Source organism: Bubalus bubalis, chromosome 7, assembly GCF_019923935.1.
Source record: "Bubalus bubalis isolate 160015118507 breed Murrah chromosome 7, NDDB_SH_1, whole genome shotgun sequence".
In the NCBI taxonomy this organism is placed as follows: Eukaryota; Metazoa; Chordata; class Mammalia; order Artiodactyla; family Bovidae; genus Bubalus; species Bubalus bubalis.
Window position 1 is genome coordinate 6,267,508 of NC_059163.1, and position 21,997 is coordinate 6,289,504.

The 21,997-nt window shown below is 43.4% G+C and overlaps 1 protein-coding gene across 1 annotated transcript in view; it reads left to right on the top strand.

Moving 5' to 3' along the window:
* TAPT1 (transmembrane anterior posterior transformation 1) overlaps positions 1 to 21,997 on the top strand; it is a 59,534-nt gene that overhangs the window by 25,297 nt on the left and 12,240 nt on the right. Inside the window, exons 3-7 of the mRNA XM_025289659.3 lie at positions 3,400 to 3,518; positions 13,800 to 13,962; positions 16,708 to 16,843; positions 18,667 to 18,764; positions 18,949 to 19,018. Coding sequence (XP_025145444.3) covers positions 3,400 to 3,518; positions 13,800 to 13,962; positions 16,708 to 16,843; positions 18,667 to 18,764; positions 18,949 to 19,018 — 586 coding nt within the window. The remainder of the gene's footprint in view (positions 1 to 3,399; positions 3,519 to 13,799; positions 13,963 to 16,707; positions 16,844 to 18,666; positions 18,765 to 18,948; positions 19,019 to 21,997) is intronic.

A 21,997-nucleotide genomic window follows, 5' to 3' on the forward strand; every position in this document is an offset into this window, starting at 1 on the left:
AGGAGCCTGGTAGGCTACAAGTCCATGGGGTCGCAAAGAGTCAGACACGACTGAGCAACTTCACTTTTTTTTTTTATTCATATAATTGCTGGTTCAGAGAGATGACATATTTATAAGGCTTCCCCCTCCACCACCCCGTAAAGCTCAGACACAGCTAAGGCAAGAGATAGTTATAACTTACACATACTTATACATAATTTGCCACCTTCTACAAGATGGGTAAAGTTGTGCGGGGGTGGTGCAGGGAGCTGGAGCAGGAAAGAAATGGGGATGGGGCGAGCGAGAGACAGGGACCCATGCGCACGGTGACGTGACTACCATCTGGCTAGATGGGTGTTCACCCACGGTCTAAAGAGGTGCATCCTAGCAGCATCGTGCTGCTTTGATTTTAGCCACACCACTGTGTTCATTTTGACCTTTCAAGTGACATTTAAAGGAGATTTTTGTTTTCTCAGAAGGGAAACAGTGGGTGGCATATGACAGCAGTTTCTCTGCTTTGTAGTTACACCTTATACATTTTAGGGACAATTTCATCAGCCATTGCTTAAGACTGCGTGACTGCTTTGTGGTTATTTGATCCCAATGAAAAGTAAATCCTAATACTTGTCTGTTTTATCAAGGTGGGCTTCCGTGGTGACTCAGGGGTAAAGAATCTGCCTACAATGAAGACTCAGGTTCAGTCCCTGGGTCGGGGAGATCCGCTGGAAAAGGAAATGGCAACCCACTCCAGTACTGTTGCCTATGAAATCCCACGGACAGAGGAGCCTGGCGGGCTACCGCCCATAGGGTCGCAAAGAGTCAGATACGACTGAGCGACTAAGCAACCACAGCAGTCTACAACATTTTATCAAGATGCCAAAGCACGCTGCCTTCTATACCTAGCAAAAACTGGGCCTGAGATCTTTTGCTACGCTCACACGGCTTCAAACCTGCGGGGCCTGTGGGTAGACAGCCGCAGCGCACAGGCCAGCTCCTGCATTTGACGCGCGGCCCTGGTCCAGAGTCCAGCCGCCAAAACTGTGGCTCCCTGGTGTGCCAAGCAGGGCTGACAGGGATGACGCAGTCAGCACTCAATGCCACACGCCCAGAGGCCCAAGGACACGGGAGTCCCACTTAGCACAGACACCCAGACACCTGGGTCACCAGGTTGATTAAACCAGACGCCCTGGAGCACCCATTAGGGTGCCCAGGGATTCATCTCCCTCCCTCAAGGGTAACTGTTCTCAGGATTACATCTTGTTTATTGCCTTTTAAGGACTTTTGTCATTATCATTGGCAAAGGATTTAAAAGAATGCTGTGCTTTGTGAACAAACGTAACACCTGAGCAGTAGGTACAGGAATGGAGTCACTTGTTTACATTTCTGAACCCTGAAAGGCATAACTGGGTGCTTTCCTGGCCCCCGTTGAAGTGTCTGATCACAGCTGCTTGCTTCCTTCCATTTTCACGTTGTGATCTGTCGTCGCGATAGCTCCAGTGGTCCCTAGGTGCTGAGCGCGCAAGGGTCGGGGGAGTTTTGCTTCCTGGGCTGATTTAAAATGCGATGGGAAGACCCTTAGATGTTTGTTACTGGTGCTTGCCCTAGATGAGAAGCAATACTAAAACAAGTTTCTCTAAGCCTAAGAAGGATGACTCTTCTCCAACAGAAAGTCCGATTCTTTAAGAGACGATTTCAGTCTGGTCAGAAGACCCAAGATGGAAGGGTCATCATGGTTGGTGTCTTCTGAGGCCTCTCCCCTTGCTTGTGTATCCGTCTGCTCCGTGTCATATGATCTTCCCTGTGTGTGTCTGCATCCTAACAGCTCCTACAGGGACGCACCAGTCATGCTGGATAAGGGCCATCCTTACGACCCCATTTTAACTTGATTGCCTCTTTAAAGAGCCCCCACTCCAAATACAGTCACATTCTGAGGTGTGGGGAGGGAGGCCTGTGGTCAGGCCTTCAGCATATAAATTGCGGGGAGGGTATGCAGCTCTTCCAGTAACTGTGGGTGTTAGCTACTTAGTACATTTCTGTAGGTCAGTTTATTGACTAAGAATACATGGAGTGTTGTGTGTGAGGGTGTGTACATCATACCATGTCTGTGTGTCAAATGTACAGAAAGTCACTCCTCTTGAAATAGTACAGGTTAGCAGCCTGGGTGTGGCTATTTGCTAAGGCATCACAAGATTCTACTCTCCATCTGTGAAATACTGTTCTTCAGTCGCTAGCTTGTGTCCAACTCTTTGCGACCTAGTGGACTGCAACACTCCAGGCTTCTCTGTTCTCCACTGTCTCCTGGAGTTTGCTCAGATTCATGTCCATTGAGTCGGCGATGCTGTCTAAACATCTCATCCTCTGCCACCCCCTTCTCCTTTTGCCTCAGCATCAGGGTCTTTTCCATTGAGTCCACTTTTCTCATCAGGTGGCCAAAGTATTGGAGCTTCAGCTTCAGTCCTTCCAATAAATATTCAGGGTTGATTTTCTTTAGGTTTGACTGGTTTGGTCTCCTTGCAGTCCAAGGGACTCTCAAGAGTCTTCTCCAGCACCACAATTTGAAAGCATAAGTTCTTTAACAGTCAGGCTTCTTGATGGTTCAACTCTCACATCCATACATAACTACTGGAAAAACCACAGCTTTGACTATATGGACCTTTATCAGCAGAGTCGCTGCTTTTTAATACACTGTCTAGGTTTCTCATAGCTTTTCTTCCAAGGGGCAAACCTCTTTTAATTTCATGGCTGTAGTCACAATCTGCAGTGATTTTGCAGCCCAAGAAAATAAAATCTGCCACTGCTTCCACTTTTTTTCTTCTATTTGCCATGAAGTGATGAGAGCATGAAATATGGTCCTAAATTGTAACAGATAAAAATGGACAGTGTCACCCGAAATAGGAAGGATGTGGCAAGTACACGAGGAAGCAGAAGAGATGAAGACATTAACAGCTAGTCCTCCAGTTAGGAATAATGACTTCTTTGCACAGCAAGTTCAAGTGTACCTAAAATTGTATTAAAATAAATAATCTCTTCACATTAAATTTAGAGTTTAAGTTTTATCTGAAAGGTTTTCTATAACATCTCTGCAGCTTGAGGAAGTACCCAGAGAGCTACGTCAGATGTGGCATAGTTGTGGTTGAGGGTGACTTGTCTTTTGAAAAATTGACTTGTGTAGATGATAAACCAAAGGCTCCGGAAGAAGAACTACAAGCTTGCATTTTGAAAAGGAATTTTTCATTAGAATATGGCTCATGTACACAAGGAGAACTGTTAACTTGTTATTCCCGTAGCCAAGTTATGAGAAATGAATTTTCTACCAAGTTTAGAAATTCCTTGATTGTTTGAAATTTTCATCTACAGTATTTTAAAGAACACTTATTTTGCATTTCGTCTTTTACGTTCTTCTCTCCTTTTGAAATCCAGCTCATGGTTTTTGGAATCTTCCTGTGCCTGGACGCGTTTCTCTACGTGTTCACCCTGCTTCCTGTCAGAGTCCTCCTGGCCCTGTTCAGGCTCTTCACCCTGCCTTGCTATGGCCTCAGGTAAGTTTAAGATGATGAACTATTGTAGAGGTTTAAATTATTTTTGCTACTTGTGCTTAATAATCACTTGGATAGATTTTTTTAGAATAGGAATAATTCATTAAGTTTCTTTCATACTTTGGCCCTTAATGCTGTTTATCTTTGTAGTGAATATTATATAATATGCTTATTTAATATTTCTACTTTTTATGTGTACTTCTTTTTTTTCCAAATGGTTCTGAACAAGAACTTTGTTTTGGCTAGGCGACAAATGTTAATAATGCAGGAGATTGTGTGTGTGTGTGTGTGTGTGTGTGTTTAGTTGCTCAGTCGTATCCAACTCTTTGCAATCCTATGAACTGTAGCCTGCCAGGCTCTTCTGTCCATGGAATTCTCCAGGCAGGAATACTGGAGTGGGTAGCCTTTCCCTTCTCCAGGGGATCTTCCTAACCAGGAATCTAACCCAGATCTCCTGCGTTGCAGGCAGATTCTTTACCATCTGAGCCACCAGGGTAGTATAGAAAGGGCCCAGTGCTGAGGGTCAGGACTGACCACATGGCCACTGTGCAGGCTCAGCCTGTACTTTTATTTTCTTCACGTCCCCAGCCTCTTGGGCATCGTCTGTATAAAGTGAGGAGCAGGTTCTAGGCTGGGAAGTGGTGGGGCGGGTAGCATCAGTAGCCCTTATGGAACTCCCCCTGCGGGCTCCTCCTCCATCTCATTGGAGAGCCACCGTCTTTGTGGTCTGGCCAGCCTTACCTGCTTACAGGTGAGACTGGTCTCCCTCTGATTTGTGAGAGGGGAAAACCCTGAAAGGCATTGTCCTGGTGGGAAGAACCAGACAGCCTGGCCCAGCAGTGATGAGCTGATGACTCGTGAGCCAGTGCCTGACTTCTTTCAGCCTGTATCCCCGTCCTCAGAAAGGGGGTATTTAGTGCCGGCATCTTTTACTGCAAAGATTGAGAGATGTTAAAAGAATACCCAGCGTAGTGACAGGAAAAGATACTAGTTTCCTTCCTTCCTTCTCTTCCAAAACTAGGAACAGGAAGATGAAAACGTAAAGCTTACATGAATCTTGATTCTTTATTGGTCTTGAGGTTAGAGATTGGATTTTACAGTTTTTTTCTCCGTACTTGTATCTCCATGAATCTACTCTGTGTAGTCCCTCTGTGTAGCATTATTACAGTTCTTAGCACAGTTGCCCAAGTTGCATTTCTAACATTGCATCACTTTTTTAAATACATTTCATTCTGAAAAGTTTCAGAATACTGAAATGGATAATAATATGTGAAACTTAGCTATGAAGTAGGTGACTCTTCCATGGGTATATTAAATGTATAATTAATAACATTATTATCAATAACCACAGAAACTGAGTTTAATATACAATATATCCAGAATTATATGTTGTTTTCTTTTCAAAGACTAAAGTCCTGGAGGTTTCTCTTTTAGTAAATGAGTGTGTACTTGGTATTTAGTAAGTACCGAATGACATTCAGCCTTTTTGAAAATGAGCCTTAATCAATTTTAGTAAGGAAGAAATCCCTCCGATATAAATTAGAAGAATTTATTTATCATGATATTATGATAAGAGTAAAAACTCCTTTGCAAGATTTCATGGAATAAAACAATTACAAGGATTAAGATCACATTGTTGTTACATGTAATACTTTATACTCTTGTCTTACTCTGCTTCGAGAATGAAAGAATTATGTTTTATCTTTTATTAAGTACAATTAATCAAATGGGAAAATCTGTTTTAGGAATTTACCATCAACTTTAAGTGATTCAAGTACTTGCTTTATGCCTTTGGAAGAATTTTTAAGAAGGCCTTATTCATACCAGGAAACCTTTTTGGAAGACATCTGTAACATTCACAAAGCCTCACCTTCTATACTATCCCTATTTCTTTATCACTTTTGGGAGCTCAATAGAGTCATGGTTATTTCAGTTACCTTTTCAGAAGAGCAGAAAAAAAAAAAAATCTAGTAAGACATTACTAAACAGAAGTCTTCATGTGTGATTGCGTAACAAGGATGAACACATGGAAAGCTGGGTAAAGCCAGGTGAGGCTGCCTCATGCCATATATAGATCTTGATGTCTGCTCCATGAGCCAGGTTGCCTCTAAGTTATTCTCAGCTTGGCGGTGTGAGCACGTTCCTGCTCTAGCTGTCTTTAAGCATGTTCTGTGTGGCTGTTGGCGTGATGAGGCAAAGGGTCAAAAGGCTGTGTAACCTAAAGATCCCTTCCTTCTGGAGGGGCTCCTGGGGTCTCTCAAGCCCTCAGTGGATGGTCACGGGGTGAGTGACGAAGGGGACTTGCCGTGTTCCCAACCGCCTCTAAGTTTTCGCTGCGGCAGAGGCATCTAGACTGTGTCTGTGTCCCCTGGGGGAGCAAGGCTCCAAGGTCGCCTAGAGAAGCGCTTTGGTGTTTGTTCTGGAAACCGGGAGAGCTGTTGGAGAGAGCCAGGACACCTTCAGCCCTCTGCTCCTGGTGGCTTCAGTGGGTCGATGGTCCCTGGAGCCAATCTTTTCTAGACCTTTTCAGATTTTTTTTTTTTTTAGCCTATAAAATAAAGATGATAGCTTTCATATATTACTCTAAAATACTTTTTAATCTAAATTAATCTGAGTGGCATTTTAAAGCAGGATTCAGGTCTGTTCTGTTTTCACGCTCTTGCAGCCAGGCCGACACTAGAGGGCGGCCCGTCACACTGCTGCAAGGCGCCGTGCAGTTTCCTGGGCAGAGGGTTCTTGCTGTTTCTGCAGTTTGGATCCTCTGAAAAATTACATTTTATGCCGTCACTTATATATGTGTATATACCGTGAAGCACAGTTAAAACGGTATAACAGAACGTCAGCACTTCTAAGCACTCCGTGAGCATAGGCAGATCATACAGAATATGAAGACCCTGCCTCCCTGTCTCAGCGCCTTAAGTGTGCTTTATCAGAATGGAGTACTTGGCTGATAGTAACATGGGCTGCAGTCCATATTTTCTTTGAGCAATTTAGAAAGCCAAGTCTTCTGAGCATTATTTTTTTAAAGCACCTAACTTGAAATATTTAAAACTTAAAATATAATGTAAAAATTGTATTACCAAAACTATTGTTAATACTAAGTCTAAAACCTTGCAGATATTTTAGGAGTATATGAATACATTTTCTCTTTTAGAAAATTATTAATCAGACAAGTTTTGCCTTCTTTTTCTTCCAACATTCTATTCTGTTCAGGATTATTTGACTTTTCTTTCCTGTGGCTGTATCATGTTCCATCTTTTTCAGCAAGCAAAAAGTGCTCTTTCCTTCAGTCTGACTTAATTTTTTCGAAGAGATAAGAAATGAAAAAGATCAGCAAAGAGGTCAATTGTATTTTTTTCTATTTCCTTTTTCTCACACTCCTGTGTTTTAGTTTCCTTTCTGTTAAAAAAAAAAAAAAGTTAGGGACTTCCTGGTAGTCCAGTGGTTACGATCCCACGCTTCCAGTGCCGGGGCACAGGTTTGATCCCTGGTCAGGGAGCTAAAATTCACCTGCCTCTAGCTGCAGCCCAAAACAAACAAAGTTATTGTCTTCCTAGTCTCTTAGTTCTTAGAAATTATACCCAGAAAGTTGGGGAGGGAGGAGAAAGGATATTTGTCAAAGTGGTTAAGGTGCTGGCATGAACGCAGCAGCGGTTCGCAGGCCCTGGTGCTGTGTTGTTGGCATCTGACAGTGGCCGAGGGCTGGCACGGCCCTCCTTTCAGCAATGGGATCGGCGCTCTCACCTCCTGTACGTGCGGTCACATCCGGCAGTCACATTTGTGGGGCCTGTGGAAGCTGACAGTCTCCCAGGTTTTCTGCTTTAGAATGGACTCTTTGAACCCACTTCTGCACTGCGTCCATAAAAGGTTTACACCCACCCTTAGCAATTTCAAGAACACTTAGGTGAAAATTACTGCTAACGAATTAACAATCTTGAAAAATCTTTGCCGTTACATACCTTGTTGTGGGTTAAAATAAATGCATGCAGGCTCTCTAAAAGCCTATTGATGTATGTATCTCTTCCCTCTTTCTCAGGTAGGGTAGTATAATTTTGGAAAAACATTTGAGAAAGTTCTTGAATTAGGATAATTTTTTAGATGATGAGATGAAAATGAGAATTAAGTTTTGGTTTATTATATGAGATGTCTGTTTCTTGAAAGAACGAAAGTAGTTTGTTTTTAGAAAAGTAGGCTGTCCCGCAGTAGCTGCAGTGTGCTGCGTGTGGCATAATGTGCTTTATGCCAAAGAGGTGTCCAGTGATATTTTTCCGAACTTATAGAATAAATAAATAATAACAGTTGTATGTGTATTTCTAATTTACCTGGCATTTTTATGAATCCTTTTTCCTCCTCCAAGCTATGACTTCATCTTGTGTTTTAGAATCCTCAGTCTTTCTTGAGTTAGAAGGTGAGTGAAGTTGTAGAGAAAAATTATACTATCTGGTGCCAAGAACTGATGGTTTTGAGAACTTTGCTGTGATATTTTAGACAGCACTGAGTGTAGGTGAGGTTTAAGGTAAATGCTGGAGTATTTTTCTTTTACTATTAGAGCAAGTAAAATGTGTGCGAGTAAATTTTACTGATTCTCCCCCTGGCTTTAAGCATGTCTGTTACTGGAAGCTTCAGGTACCTTTCTGTTTTTGAGGCGGTGGTAATTTACCCCACAGAAGTCTCTCTCATCTCCTGAAGAATTAGGAACTTCAGATGCCCGAGCGTTCCTTAGCCCCTTGGGTTTCCTCCCCCTGCCTTACCTCCTCCAAGGTAGTTCTCCCTGAAATGAACTTCACACACGAACACACACACATGTGAGATTTTTCCTCTTTGTAGACAGAAGCCTTAATTTCGACCTGAGTGATTTGCGCTACCCCTGTCATGCTCGCATCACTTCTCCGGGAATCACGGCCGGCCGGCATTGCCGCTCCCAGGCCGGGCCTCTGTGCTCGTTTGTAGAGAGCAGGGTCTCGTTAGAGGGTCTTCCCACCTCAGGTGTCGTCGTCCCCTCCTCCTCCTCACCTCGGCGCTCTCAGCAGCGTAGCAACATTACAACGTTCTCTCTCTCTTTCTCTCTCGTAAATCAGACCGAAGGGAGGAGCACTCTCACTTCCTTTGTAGAGTGGAATGTGGTGTCACAGGGACTCCTCGTGGTGAGTAAACCCTGATTTTCCTTCTATTCTCTTGGCCAAATTGACATCAGTACAAACAGATATTGATTATACTGAGAGACAGACATGACTGTTTGGAGATGGACGCCTCGGAAGGAAGCGAGCCTCCTTATCCTGCCTTGGTGACAGTTTTGTCCGCATTTGTGCAGGAGTTGAGCAGAATCTCACCTCACCTAGGAAGATCACTTGATAAAATGAATTTCGGTTACACATGTTGTCTAGATTTGACATCAAGTCCTTCACTCCCCACGCCACATCAGTTCCTTCACGTGAGCTTAAGTTCCTTCGATGTGAGCAGTTTTTATTTTGCATCATCCAAGTACCAAACATAGCTTTATCAAGCCAGTGCTTTTTTCCCTAGTATAGTTTGGAATCATTTTAAAGCCCAAGAAACATTTTAGTCATTCAGTTTAAGCATTTGTAGTTAATTTTTCTACTGTCTGTTGCAAAAACTTACGGTGTTCAATTTTCAGTCTTCTAAGTAAGGAAAACCTCTTCATCTCAATAGTTTATTGCAGTTTACTTTAAAATTAGAAAATGACTTCTCTTTCAAAAATGGACACCATTTTTGACTTTTCACATTTTTCCAATAGTCCTTTGTCTTTCTTCATTCTTTCAGTCATACCATGAGCAGCTAGAAGCGTTAAGAGAGAAAGAAAGATAGCTCCAGCCTGTGTGTTTTGTGATGAAGTGCCTCATGCTGGTGCCTTGGCATGTTTGAACAGCGATTTGAACATGAAGTAGGCACAGATGACCCCGGTCTTGTGGTCACGGACGCTGCCGCCTCTTTCCTGGTCTTTCTGTTCACTTGTCAGCTCACACTTCAGTCTTAGTCAGCTGAGCACCTCCTGCTGCACAGGGTGAGGAAAACCCTGCAACTGACCATCTTTGTCTGCTCCATCATTCTGTTCCCCAAGAGGGCCCTTGAAGCAACGGGGTCCTTTACTGGGTAAATGTGCAAATCCAGGGAAAGTATTTGAATGACCGAAAGGTAAAATGTAGAAATGTAGAAAGTTTAATTTCCGTAAGCATGGCTTAACCTGAAAGTTTTAAATGATTTCAAGTTCTGTTGAATTTCTTGGTTAATAGTACTTGTCTTGTGATAACTGATAGCCAAGCTATAAATTAGATTAGCGGGTTTTTCACTTTGTCCAGCAGCTTCCTCCACTTGTTTATGTGTTTGTGTAGGATTTTCAGCATTTGCAAAAGGAATTGTAAGTAACTGCTGTTTAATAGGCATTTATAAGGAAGAGCTTCACCCTGAAAGCATTACTCAGGAACCACTTCAAAGCTGATTGGCAGAGCTGGTGGATAAGCTTCCTTTGGAGTTGGAAACACGTATCACACATCCACAAGTGTCCCAGCAGAGAAGGAAACAAACACTGGAGCTGGCTCGGGTTGTTTTCACCAGGTGAACTTACTCTGAGGTTCGATCTTACTTCAGAGAGGCTGTGATGCCACCTTAGAATTTTTTTTTCTTCAGTTTTTGCAGCTTTCCTTTTTCATTTGCAGGGACATTTATATGATAGCAGCATCCTTTGTTTCTGAACAGTTCTGCTTCTTTTGTTTTTTATTTGAATAAATCTCTTTAATTTTTAAAATCAGTCATCTCCATAGCAACCAGTTATGATGTAAGCAATGGAACATTTCCACCAAAGCAGAGAGTGCACAGAAAGCAGCGGATCCAGTGGAAACAGCCCTTTTTTTTCCCCCCTCTCTTTTTAGAAACAAAGAGCAAAAATTGTAGCTATATTTGGTATTTAGCACAATCATTTTTCCGAATGAGATGACAGTACAGTGGTAAATTATACAGCATTAAATTATGCTGAAAGATCAAACATGCTGAGTTGCTGATTCCTGTGAGTTTAAAAAGTTCTTTTAAAGAAATGTCTAGAATAGTAGGCGGGAGTGAGAAATTGCCTCCTCGAGCCAGAGGCCAAGAGTCAGATCCTGGCTCCGCCACTTGTTAATTCCGAACTGCAGCTGCAGGCGCGTTCCTGACGCCCTTTGGGAAATTAGGTGGTGGTGCCTTCCTCATAGGATCTCATAGGGTTTCTGTGGAAACTGAAAGAGAGAACGTACGAAGTGCCTAGAGGGGCCTGCCTCGCAGGGCCTGGGGATTGTAGCGTGTTTCTACAGCACTTCCGCATTTTCCCGACCGGGTTTAATCCTAGGCAACAGAAAGCTAAGTTAAAGTTGTTTATGCTAGATTTTGAACCTAGTATCTATCGTCTTGGTTTAAACAGTGTGGTATTATGTTATTTGAGATTATAGCTTTTCAATGTTTGATTCAGTTCAGTCACTCAGTCATGTCCAACTCTTTGCAATCCCATGTACTGTAGCCCACCAGGCTCCTCCATTCATGGAATTCTCCAGGCAAGAATACTGAAGTGGGTTGCCATGCCCTCCTCCAGGGGATCTGCCTGACCCAGGGGTCGAACCCAGGTTTCCTGCATTGCAGGCAGACTCTTTCCATCTGAGCCACCAGGGAAGCCTGTTCCTTCTTAGAGAATATACTAACTGATTGTTCCATTGTTGTAAACGTTTATAAAGAGATACAACTGAACATATATGTGTTAAAAGTCCCTTCATCTCTTTAAGAGCTTTGGCTGAGACAAGTTAACTGAGTAGATGCCATTCTATCCTAAAAGCTCTACAGATTTCTGCTTTAACTCGTTACCTAAAGGCTTTTGGTAATTAATGCAGATCCACTAATGCCATCCTGCATTTCATTCCTGTCATTTTTTTTCATTCATAAAACACAGCCTCCAGCACTTAAACAGAAGGCCCCGGCCGTGGGTGACTTGTGCGTTTCAGTGTGTGCCCATCTGTGCCCGCACGTCTGCAGAGACACGGGTGGGCGCTCCTGGCTGATGCTTCCATTTGTGCCCCCGCCATCTCGGGGGGACAGACAGTCCAGGAGCCCAAGAGTGTCCGCATGTCTCCTTTTCTCATGGTTTGCATTAGAAATGTTTACCTCCGGCTCTTGACAAATACTTATCTCGGCGTGGGGGGAGGGGGCAGCAAGTTCCCTTGAGAGTTGCACAGCCCTTGGCAGAGTTCTGTGCTCTGGGCTCAGTGTCCGAACTAAGACATAGCTCACTCCAGATTTCATGGGGAAAAACAGGGCCGCGTCTGTGGGGAGAGAGAAGAGCATTGGAGACAGAAAGGGACAGAGGAGTGTTGGTAGAGATATATCAGCCTTGTCCTGGAGGCATTTTTCCCCAAGATTTGAACTTTCACTGCTGAGAACTCCCCTCGGTCTCTTGCGCCTGTCTCAAGGCCCGGGGTGTGACCTGGACCGTCCTGACCCGTCTCTGCATCTAAGCTCATTGGTTCAGCCCAGCGTCATCTGCTGCTGGCCCTCTCTGGCTGCAGTCTTCACAGAGTTTGCCTCTTTTTGGGGCGTTTGTCCGGTTCCATGTTCTCTCTGTGATGAGACTGAAAGCCATGTCCAGGGCACATTGCCAAGGTTCTGCGTGCCTCACCATCACTTACAGCGCACGGCGCTCTGGGCAGTGGTTACCTGTCCTTGCTGAACACAGCAAGGATCTTTGCAAGAAAAGCACCCCTGATCTGAATGTGTCCGAGGGCTCGGCAGGAGCTCAGGGAGGAGGTAGCCAAGGAACAGCCAGTAAGTGAAAGCTCAGGACGCTGGCGGCCCTTGGAAAGTGAGCCCACCCCTTAGTAGGAGCCAAAGTGCCATCACAGCGGTGGAAGTGAAGAGGCTCTGCGTCTCCTGATGCAGATCTTCGGGCTTTCTGTTGATCGCACAGAATGTAAAAGCTGCCAAGGCAGGGGCTGAGCGTTTTCCATCTTGAGGAGTCGGCCTGCAGTAGACTGGGAGAAAGTACCTTTCCATTCCAGTCACAGGAACTTTACGTGCCGTGATAGACATCTTAATTTCTTCTTTTGTAATGTATTTTTTCCCTGTATCTTAGGAATACATTTCTATTCACAATTTAGGGTTAGCTCTTTGTACTCTGACCTCAGAAGTACGGAATGATTCTGCTCATATTAATTAGGGAAAAAAACCATCGTCAGCACTTGAGCCCCTGAGGGTTGGGGTACCAGCCCCATGCACACTGGCCAGCCCGCCATGTCCATGGTCCCTCTGTGTCCAGGACTCCTCTCTGTCTGTGGTTCCTCATTCGTGGACTCAACCAACCGCAGGTCACGTAGTGCTGAAATACGTATTTATTGAAAAAATCCACGTATAAGTGGACCCATACAGTTCAAACCCATGTTATTCAAGGGGCAACTGTATTTCCAACTCATGTTCCAGAGGGCTAATGTTTGTAATATAACAACCATCCTACAAACTAGTAAGAAGAAGATATGAGGAGAGGATTCACAGAAAGTATAGATAAATATATAAAGAAGATGTCCGTGTTCTAGTGAGAGAAATCAGCAGTGAGACTACTGGGTTGGATTTCTCACCAGTGGCGTTAGCCAGTGTCCCTGGATGGATGGATGCACGTGAGCTTCCAGGCGTCTGGTACAAGTGTAAATTGGTGCAACGCCTGCAGAGGGCAGCACAGGTATTACCAGAAGGATAAGTGAACGTAAATAACGTGAGATTCCAGTTTTAAGGCTTTATCCTATAGATGTGTTTTCACTTACGAGGTATGACGTACCTTACATCATGGTTTACAGTTGCAAAGGGCTGGAAATCTGTCGGTCTTATGTTAAATTATGATGCGTCCACGCAGTGGAACACCGTGCTGTCTGTAAGAACTGATAATGGAAAATAGCGTAGAACGCTATCCCTGTGTCAGAAGGGCCACGCCCGTGGGGTCCCGGGATCCTGATGAGCTAGGAGGCCTGTGTCCTCATTGTGGAAACCCATTGCTTCCGGGTGCTCAGCCAGCAGCCACCTGCCCTCTGTGGTCACTCGTTAAGGTTCCCACTTCCTCTCATTGTAATTCTGGTCTAGTATCTTTATATTCTCTACCTGGGCGGGAAGCTTGCTACTGTTGAGTAACCAGCATAACTTTGCTCGTTAACGTGAAGTTTTTGTTTGCAGTTCCCTTTGTTTGCCACTGCCAATCCCGTAAAGATGATTTATTCAAGGGTGCAGAAGGTGAGACTCGCCTTCCTCATTACTTCTCATCTGTTTCAGGGACAGACGTGTGCTGCAGCCCGCCCAGGTGTGTGACGTCCTGAAGGGGGTCATCTTGGTCATCTGCTATTTCATGATGCACTACGTGGACTACTCCATGATGTATCACCTGATCCGGGGGCAGTCGGTCATCAAGCTGTACATCATCTACAACATGCTCGAGGTGAGTCCGGCAGGCCCGGCCCACGGCACACAGCTTCCCGCCCAGGACACCCTCCCGCCAGCTCTGCCAGTGGCGCCTCCAGCCTCGGGTTCGCACCTTCAGGGGTGGTCTTGTGGGAACGCACGTTCTGATTAGAGCCCCTCTAACAAGATGGTGCCTGTGCGTCCCGGGACACGCTGGGGCAGCCGGTCCACAGGGCATCACATGTCCTCCGGTGGGGACGAGGGCGACTGGCCGCCTAGACATTTTGGAGTCAGTGCCCCCTTGAGAGTGTAAACTGTCAGATGACAGGGGAGTATTTTCCCAATTCATTGGAAACCCATGTGTGCTTTTTGTTAGAACTTTAAATCTTATGAAGAGATTTTTAGGATTATGTGTTTATTGGCTATAGTAGATTTATATTTTAAATTGCTTTTAAATTTTCACACAGAACAAGTAAATGATTTCCCAGTTTGTCTAAGTATTTAACACTTTTAATATAATATGTCTTCAAAGTATACTACACTTTAAAGTAGTCATCCTGTGAAAATCGGCATTTATGTAAAAAATAAACAGTTACACAAAGTGCAAAATAAAAAGCCACTTTGCTTTATAGGCAGAATCTTAAGTTTTTTTTTTAAATAGTAAACTAATCTGAGTTATATCATTAACCTTTAAGATTCAGTTTGCACTTTTCTGTACTACTTTTTGGGGACACCAGTAACGTCTCCCTGTCTGTTAGATTCAGTTCAGTTCAGTTTAGTCGCTCAGTCATGTCCAACTCTTTGCAACCCCATGGACTGCAGCATGTCAGGCCTCCCTGTCCATCACCAACTCCTGGCACCTACTCAAACTCAAGTCCATCAAGTTGGTGATGCCATCCAACCATCTCATCCTCTGTCATCCCCTTCTCCTGCCTTTAATCTTTCCCAGGATCAGGGTCTTTTCCAGTGAGTCAGTTCTTCTCATCAGGTGGCCTGAGTATTGGAGTTTCAGCCTCATCATCGGTCCTTCCAGTGAACATTCAGGACTGATCTCTTTTAGGATGGACTGGCTGGATCTCCTTGCAGTCCAAGGGACTCTCAGGAGTCTTCTCCAACACTACAGTTCAAAAGCATCAATTCTTTGGCATCCAGCTTTCTTTGTAGTCCAACTCTCACATCTATATGTGACTACTGGAAAAACTATAGCTTTGACTAGATGGACCTTTGTGGGCAAAGTCATGTCTGCAGTGGGTTTTCCTGACGCGTGGTGGACATGTGGAGCTGTGTGGGACTGCTGGCCCCTCTGCTCTGCCACTGCCTGGGTGTGATAGGTGGGGACTTCCTATCTCTTCACAAAACCACGCAGTCTAGCCATCCTGGTTGCTCCTAAATTCATCGACTGAGATGAGTTGGAACCACACCCCAGCTTCCTGGTGCAGGCTCGTTGCCGCACGCCTGCTTTGACGGGTCAGGTGAGATGCCGGCAGTGGGCTTGCCTGGGTTTGTGAAGCAGAGTAGCCGTCCTGCGCTCCCCTCCCTCCCATCAAAGAAAAGCCCAGGCCTCCTGTCCCCTCTGGCCATGTGGGTAGCTCTCCTTGTCAGGTCCCACTGCCTCCTCCCTGGGGAGATTGCAGCTGACCAGGCTTCTTCCTCCCCCCAAAACTTAATATAGGTGCCTCCTGTTGTACAACACCCCCCACAAGCTGCTGCTGTTGCTGTTATCAGGAAGTAGGCCAAGCAGGAGGATCCATGAATTGCTGATCCCGGTGGTTTAAATACTTACTCACTCTGTAGACTACAGTTGATGATGTAGTTTAAGCGCAGTGGAGCAGAGTCCAAGCTCTAGTCTAGAGATAATGCCCTCCAATCCTGGTTATCCTGCACATGCGTCCAGCTGCTGAGTGACTCTGCTCTTCAGTTTGTTGTCTGTGAGATGGAGATATTAGGAGAATTACAAGGTTTCCATGAGACAGCAAATAGAAGGAGCTTAGCACAAGCCAGGCGTCTGGTGGGTACTCCCTCAATGGTAGCTATCATTTCTTCATTTGGCAAATGTTTAATCAACACTTCTTGGGTGCTGAGATCCCGAAGAGCCCCAGGTGGACAAGCCTAATCCCCTGGCTAATATTCCACAGGTGGGAGAGAGGCCGTGATAAATACCGTGATGAAGAGGAGCAGGGTGATGCTTTAGAGACCACAGGAGCCACCAAAGGTTGGATAGGCCAGGAACGTCCTGTCTCAGAATGTGACATTCCAACTAAATCCTGAATGTAGGCCTCCTTTTTTTCTTTTTTATGTGCTTCTCTTTATCGTACTATATTCATGGAGATCAGTACTTGAAAATGTCTTCCAGGAATAAATTTGCTTATTATATTCTTATATGATAAACTTCAAACAAATCACAGCTATTGTTACTTACCAATATTAGGTATGAAGAGAATGGGTCAAATGATATATTTGTCCTTAAAACTTTGAGTCCTGAATTTAAATTCAAAGAGTTAAAACCAGAAGAACTATGATTTTGATGTGTCCTCTCCCTTTTATTTTTATGACTAAGATTTTCCTAGTTACAAACATGGCTAGTTAGACAAATTCTAATTCAGTTAGTACAGCACTTGGGCGCTCCGCGTGTGTCAGAGAATAAGGAAATGTGAACGATTAAGTAAACAAAGATCCTGTCTCTTCTGGAGCTCATCCCCTCCGGTGTTTGCATTGCCTCTGAATTTTAATAAGATGTACCGATCGCATAGTAAGAAACGTGTTTCCTTACTTTTCTCTTTAGGTAGCAGACCGCCTGTTTTCCTCATTTGGGCAAGATATATTAGACGCTCTGTACTGGACAGCGACAGAGCCCAAGGAGCGGAGGAGGGCGCACATCGGGGTGGCCCCCCACTTCTTCATGGCGGTCCTCTATGTCTGTATCCTTTCAGGCTGCTCGGAGACGCGCATTTTACATCATCCTGTTCACTTAGCTGTTTCTCAGACTTAGAGAGGGGTGTGTGTGCGTGTGTGTGTGTGTGTATCCTAAAGATTAACATGAAATGTCTACTTTCTTTTGAGAAATTGGTTATAATAGTCTACTTAGTCCTTGAACAACACAGGGACTAATCCAAGTATGGGGCTTCTCTGGTTGCTCAATGGTAAAGAATCCACCCACCAGCGCAGGAGACAAAGAAGATGCAGGTCTGATCCCTGAGTCAAGAAGATCCCCTGGAGACGGAAATGGCACCCCACTCCAGTACTCTTAGCTGGGAAATCCCATGGACAGAGGAGCCTGGCGGGCTACAGTCCATAGGGTTGCAAAGAGTCAGACACAACTTAGCAACTAAATAGCAGCAGCAGCAATCCGGGTATCAGTTATAACCAGTCTCTGTATCTGAGGGTTCAGCCAACAGCAGACCATTTAATACTGTAGTATTTTACTATTGAAAATCACATGTGTGTAAGTGGACCCATGCAGTTCATACCCATGTTGCTCAGGGGTCAACTCTAACTGTAAATTAAAGAGTCTCATGTGTGCATGCCCCTTTAAACTGCTAGAAACTGGTTATAAGGAAGGATTTTAGAATAAAGGGGTAGTTATATTTATACATACTTCAAATTTATATAGATCTATATAGCTTTTTCATACTTACGTTAGAATTTTATAAAGTTGCCTTTAAACCTATGAATTCTTTGTTATAACCTTCAGCTGAGAATGTATGCAGTTCTTCAATAAAAAATAAATGAAAAATAAAATGTATACAGTTCATCTAGAAGTAAAATTTGAAATTAGCTGGGGAGGAATTCTAGAGGTTTTCTTTCCCCCTCCCTCACCTCCATCTAAAAGCTTTTCTTTTGGAGAATAAGTGTTTTACTATGTAACACAGTGTGCACATGTGTGTATACTATGCATGCCTGTGTGTTTACATACATGTGCACACTCACACTCGTTTCATATGGGAGCAGGACGGGTTCAAAGGAATGTGTCGCGTAGTTTTTGTTTTGTCCTGTCTTTGAAAGAGCAGTGCTTAAAAGAATTGGGTTAACATCTGGGAAGTTAAGGGACTATATGGGGAAAATGTCTGTGGTGAGTAAAAGATTGTTTCAGACACAGTGGAGTAAAAAGTTACTGTTCTAATTTAAGCTCTTCCATGGAATTTAAGCTCTTCCACAGGCGATATTATTCTGCAGCTTATGAGTGTCTTCAGAACTGGCATCTGAAGAAGAATCTTAATTACCAGACATTTCTGACTCCTGCAGTCCCCATCCCCCGATGAAAACCAGAGAGGAAAATCAGTTCCAGACTGACTCTCACTTTATGTTCTTTTCTGTTTTAGGATGCAAATTATCTGAATTCACAATGTATATATGTAAGTCTCTTCTTTCAGGATTTATCATAATGTATTCCATTATTTAATAAACTTTTCTTAGATCCCATTTCCCAGGCATCATGCCAAATGCCAAAGCTCCAGAAAGAACAAGACGGCTGTCCTCCAGAACTCACCGTCTAAGTGGTTGGATCGTTTCTGCTTTTGTTTGTTCCGTAGTTTGTTTCATAGGTTTCTCATCCCATCAAATTTGTATCAACCATAGCTAATAGGGAAATTACAAAGATAAGAAACTACTTATGTAGGGCATGATTGAGAAAGCATAGTCGTATTTTTCCCCATTTTAAACTTCTGAGATTTTAATAACATTATCTGTTAATATAAACTGGGACCAGAATTCAGTTTTTCCCTTGACATCACTTAACTGCTAGTTTTGCATGCCATCCTTATAATGGTTCAAGCAACCACCCTCAACGTGGCTTTTAACTCACACAACAAGTCCCTGCTGACTATCATGATGTCTAATAACGTAAGTATGAGATTTTACTTGACATTTTTGAGGTTGTATGGGTACTTTAACAGCAGTATTCTAGATGGGAGAAAATTGTTTTTTTCCTTAATTGTTATTTATTCTCTGGGAAGTTTAATACATAGCATGTCACTTTTTTAAACTGTGGTAATAATAAAGATGACTTTTGTGTTTTCTCTTTCAGTTTGTCGAAATTAAAGGAAGTGTTTTCAAGAAGTTCGAAAAGAACAATCTTTTTCAAATGTCAAATAGCGGTATGTACAATCAGTTTCTGCTTGAAGCTTTATGCAGAGTTACTGCGTAATTCATTCTGAAACTCTTAATGTCACATTTCCAACAGGCCACTGTTCCTTTGACTTAAAGCTGTGTTTTCTCTTAACTCTCTGAACATCTTTACCATGTTTTTTGTATTTTGGTTATTGTGATCTTGAGGATGTTTACTATAATAATTACAGGCATTTGTATAGTACTTTACCATACTTTCATACAATGGTGTAGTATGGTATAGTATGGTGCCAGACTTTACCATACTATAGCACACGGTGCTATACAGATGCCCGTAGTTATTTATTATCTTATCTTTCTAACTCAGAAATTTCTTGGAAGCTGCTGATATTACTCCATTTTACAGATGTGTAAACTGAAATACAGAGAAAATGATCTGACTCGCTCAAGGTCACCCACTTAGCCACTGAGAGAAGAATTATGATGACAAGCCTCAGATTGGCTCTGAGGTCTCAGCCTTCTCAGTTAGACTTACTGCCTCCTTCCTAATTCTACAGAGTGTGAGGGCACAAAATTTATCGCAGAAACATCGTCTTAACATAGTTGTCACGATCAGAACAGCAGTGTCTTGGTTCTCAAGGTGTGGCCCACGGATCCCTGGATGGGAGTCTGCAAAGTCAAGACTGTTCTTGTGAAGATGTCATTTATCTCGTTCACCATGTTGCCATCTGCACCGTGGTGGCAAATGGGGGTGAAAAAGCCAAGGAGAGACCACCAGGCGCCCACCGGAATGTCCGGTCCAGTGGCTGCTGGTGTGCGTCAGTGACACTGAGGCACCCCCAGCACAGAGGCTGCAGCCGCTCCGGGAACCCTTAGGGGGCTTCCTCCAGCCTTGCATGGTCACCTGCCCTGTCTCCCAGCAGCAGGAACATGGTTTCACGAGAGGACTTGTGCGAGAATGGTTATGGCAGCCTTATTCACAGCCCCAACTTAGAAACCACCCAGACCCTCCTGTTGAGAGGAGAGCAGGTGCTTAAATGCCAGTGTATCTGCACTGCAAACACTGCTCAGCAGTTAGAACTGCTGTATTTTTGACTGGACAGAGGAGTCTCAAAAGCTTTATGCCGAGTGAAAAGAGGCCAGACATAAATAAGTACATGCTGTGTGATTTCATATTTATGAGGTTTGTGATCATAAATTAATTTATGATAATGGAAATCAAACAGTGATTGCTTATGGGGTGGGGATTGGCTAGGAAGGGGTGTGCGGGAACTTACTGCAGTGATGGAACTGTTCGTGTTTTAGTTACGGGAGTGGTGGCAGAGCTTATGCGTTCATCAGAACCCATCAAATTCTACATTTAAAACTTCGCATGTGTGTAAATTTTGCCTCTGTGTTAGGCAAGGAAAGCAATGGCACGTGAATATATTGAAGCAGAGGAACGTTTGAAATTACAGGAGATTTGATAGGCAGCGAACAAAAAGAACTCATGAGAAACTTTCGGCCGTTCTGTGGAGCAGGGATAAAACCTTCGACCTCAAAGCTGTGAGAGGCAGTATGAGCTTGTGTCCTTCTGTGCAGTGATACTCTTTCGAACGTGTGCTGCCAAGCTCTGTGAATTTGAAATGGAAGAGGAAGGGGAGAGACAGGAGGGAAGCTGAGATAGGATTTCTTCTTCTATGAAGGCAACTATAAGACTTTTCACTTGTAGCGGAAATCATGCTATTTTTACTTAATAGCCTGATTTGAGTAGGCACTCTTCATAGAGCTGTAAACTAGGCATGCAGGTCTTTTTAAAATTTTAACAGTTTTTAATCTTTATTGTGTGGAGGAGATTGTGAACAATTTTCAACCTTATCACCAATGCTACTGCTGCTGCTAAGTCACTTCAGTCGTGTCCGACTCTGTGCGACCCCATAGACGGCAGCCCACCAGGCTCCGCCGTCCCTGGGATTCTCCAATATGTTGAGATAATTAATGTCCCCTTTCCTTTCTTTTAGAAACAAGTCCCCAGAATTATAACCTCTTAGCTTAGAAAAATTAGGAATTTAGTATTTCAGTTTTAAGAAAGATCTGAAAACAATGGCATATTGATCAAGCAATGCATGTGAGTTTAGAAGGAATTCAAGAGTATATTATAGCTTAAAATGGTTAGTAATCACCATGAAAAGTCTTGCTTTTTGTTAGAGGTAGAATAGCTCATGTTACAGTGCAATATGGTCTGCCTTGTATCGCCTTCTATCTCCCTTCAAGTTTTACAAGAAATTAATTTTACCTAAGGTAGCCTTAAAGCCCATTCCCACATAAGAAAAAGAAAAATCTCTCCTAGAGAGAGATGGCACGTAGGTGGGATCCAATTCCTTGCGCGAGTTTAATGTTAAAAACCTGGTTTGGAAACTTTAGAGCATCTTTATCCCTTTCATTTTATTGCCTGACTGCATTTTTCTTTTGGGGACTTGTCCAAGGACACATGAAATAGAGTTTAGTTAATAAAACCCAACTTTTTAACTTTTGGTCCTTTCTTCCACTTCATGTCAGTGTAAGCCCCAGCTGAGTATGGAATCTAGGCTTTTCTGACTTGGGTTCTTAAAATGAAGAGTTTTACATGGTTTTTAACCCACTGACATTGTGAACTGTACATTCAGAAATATCCTGCAGGCATTACATTGGTGTGAAGTAAGGTTCCAGCTCAGGGTGATTCTGTTTAAGTCTCTTAACATAAGCCTGTGTACCTGCATTCATTTGAATAACTTTTGGAAATAAAATAGTCAGTTCACATTTAAAACGTGATTGTAAATATGTTAAAGCATATCCCTGTCAGTGGTAACTTAGAAAAAGGAGATTAATAATTTGAATATCAAAAATACTTTTAAAGCATTAATCACCAGTGTTTTTAAGTTCCTTAATAACGATTAAGAGAAAACATTCCCATTTTGGTAGAAGTTTCACTTTTTAATTAATGTAAGAGTTCACCCCAAGTCAGACAGATTTATTTCATTCCATTTCCT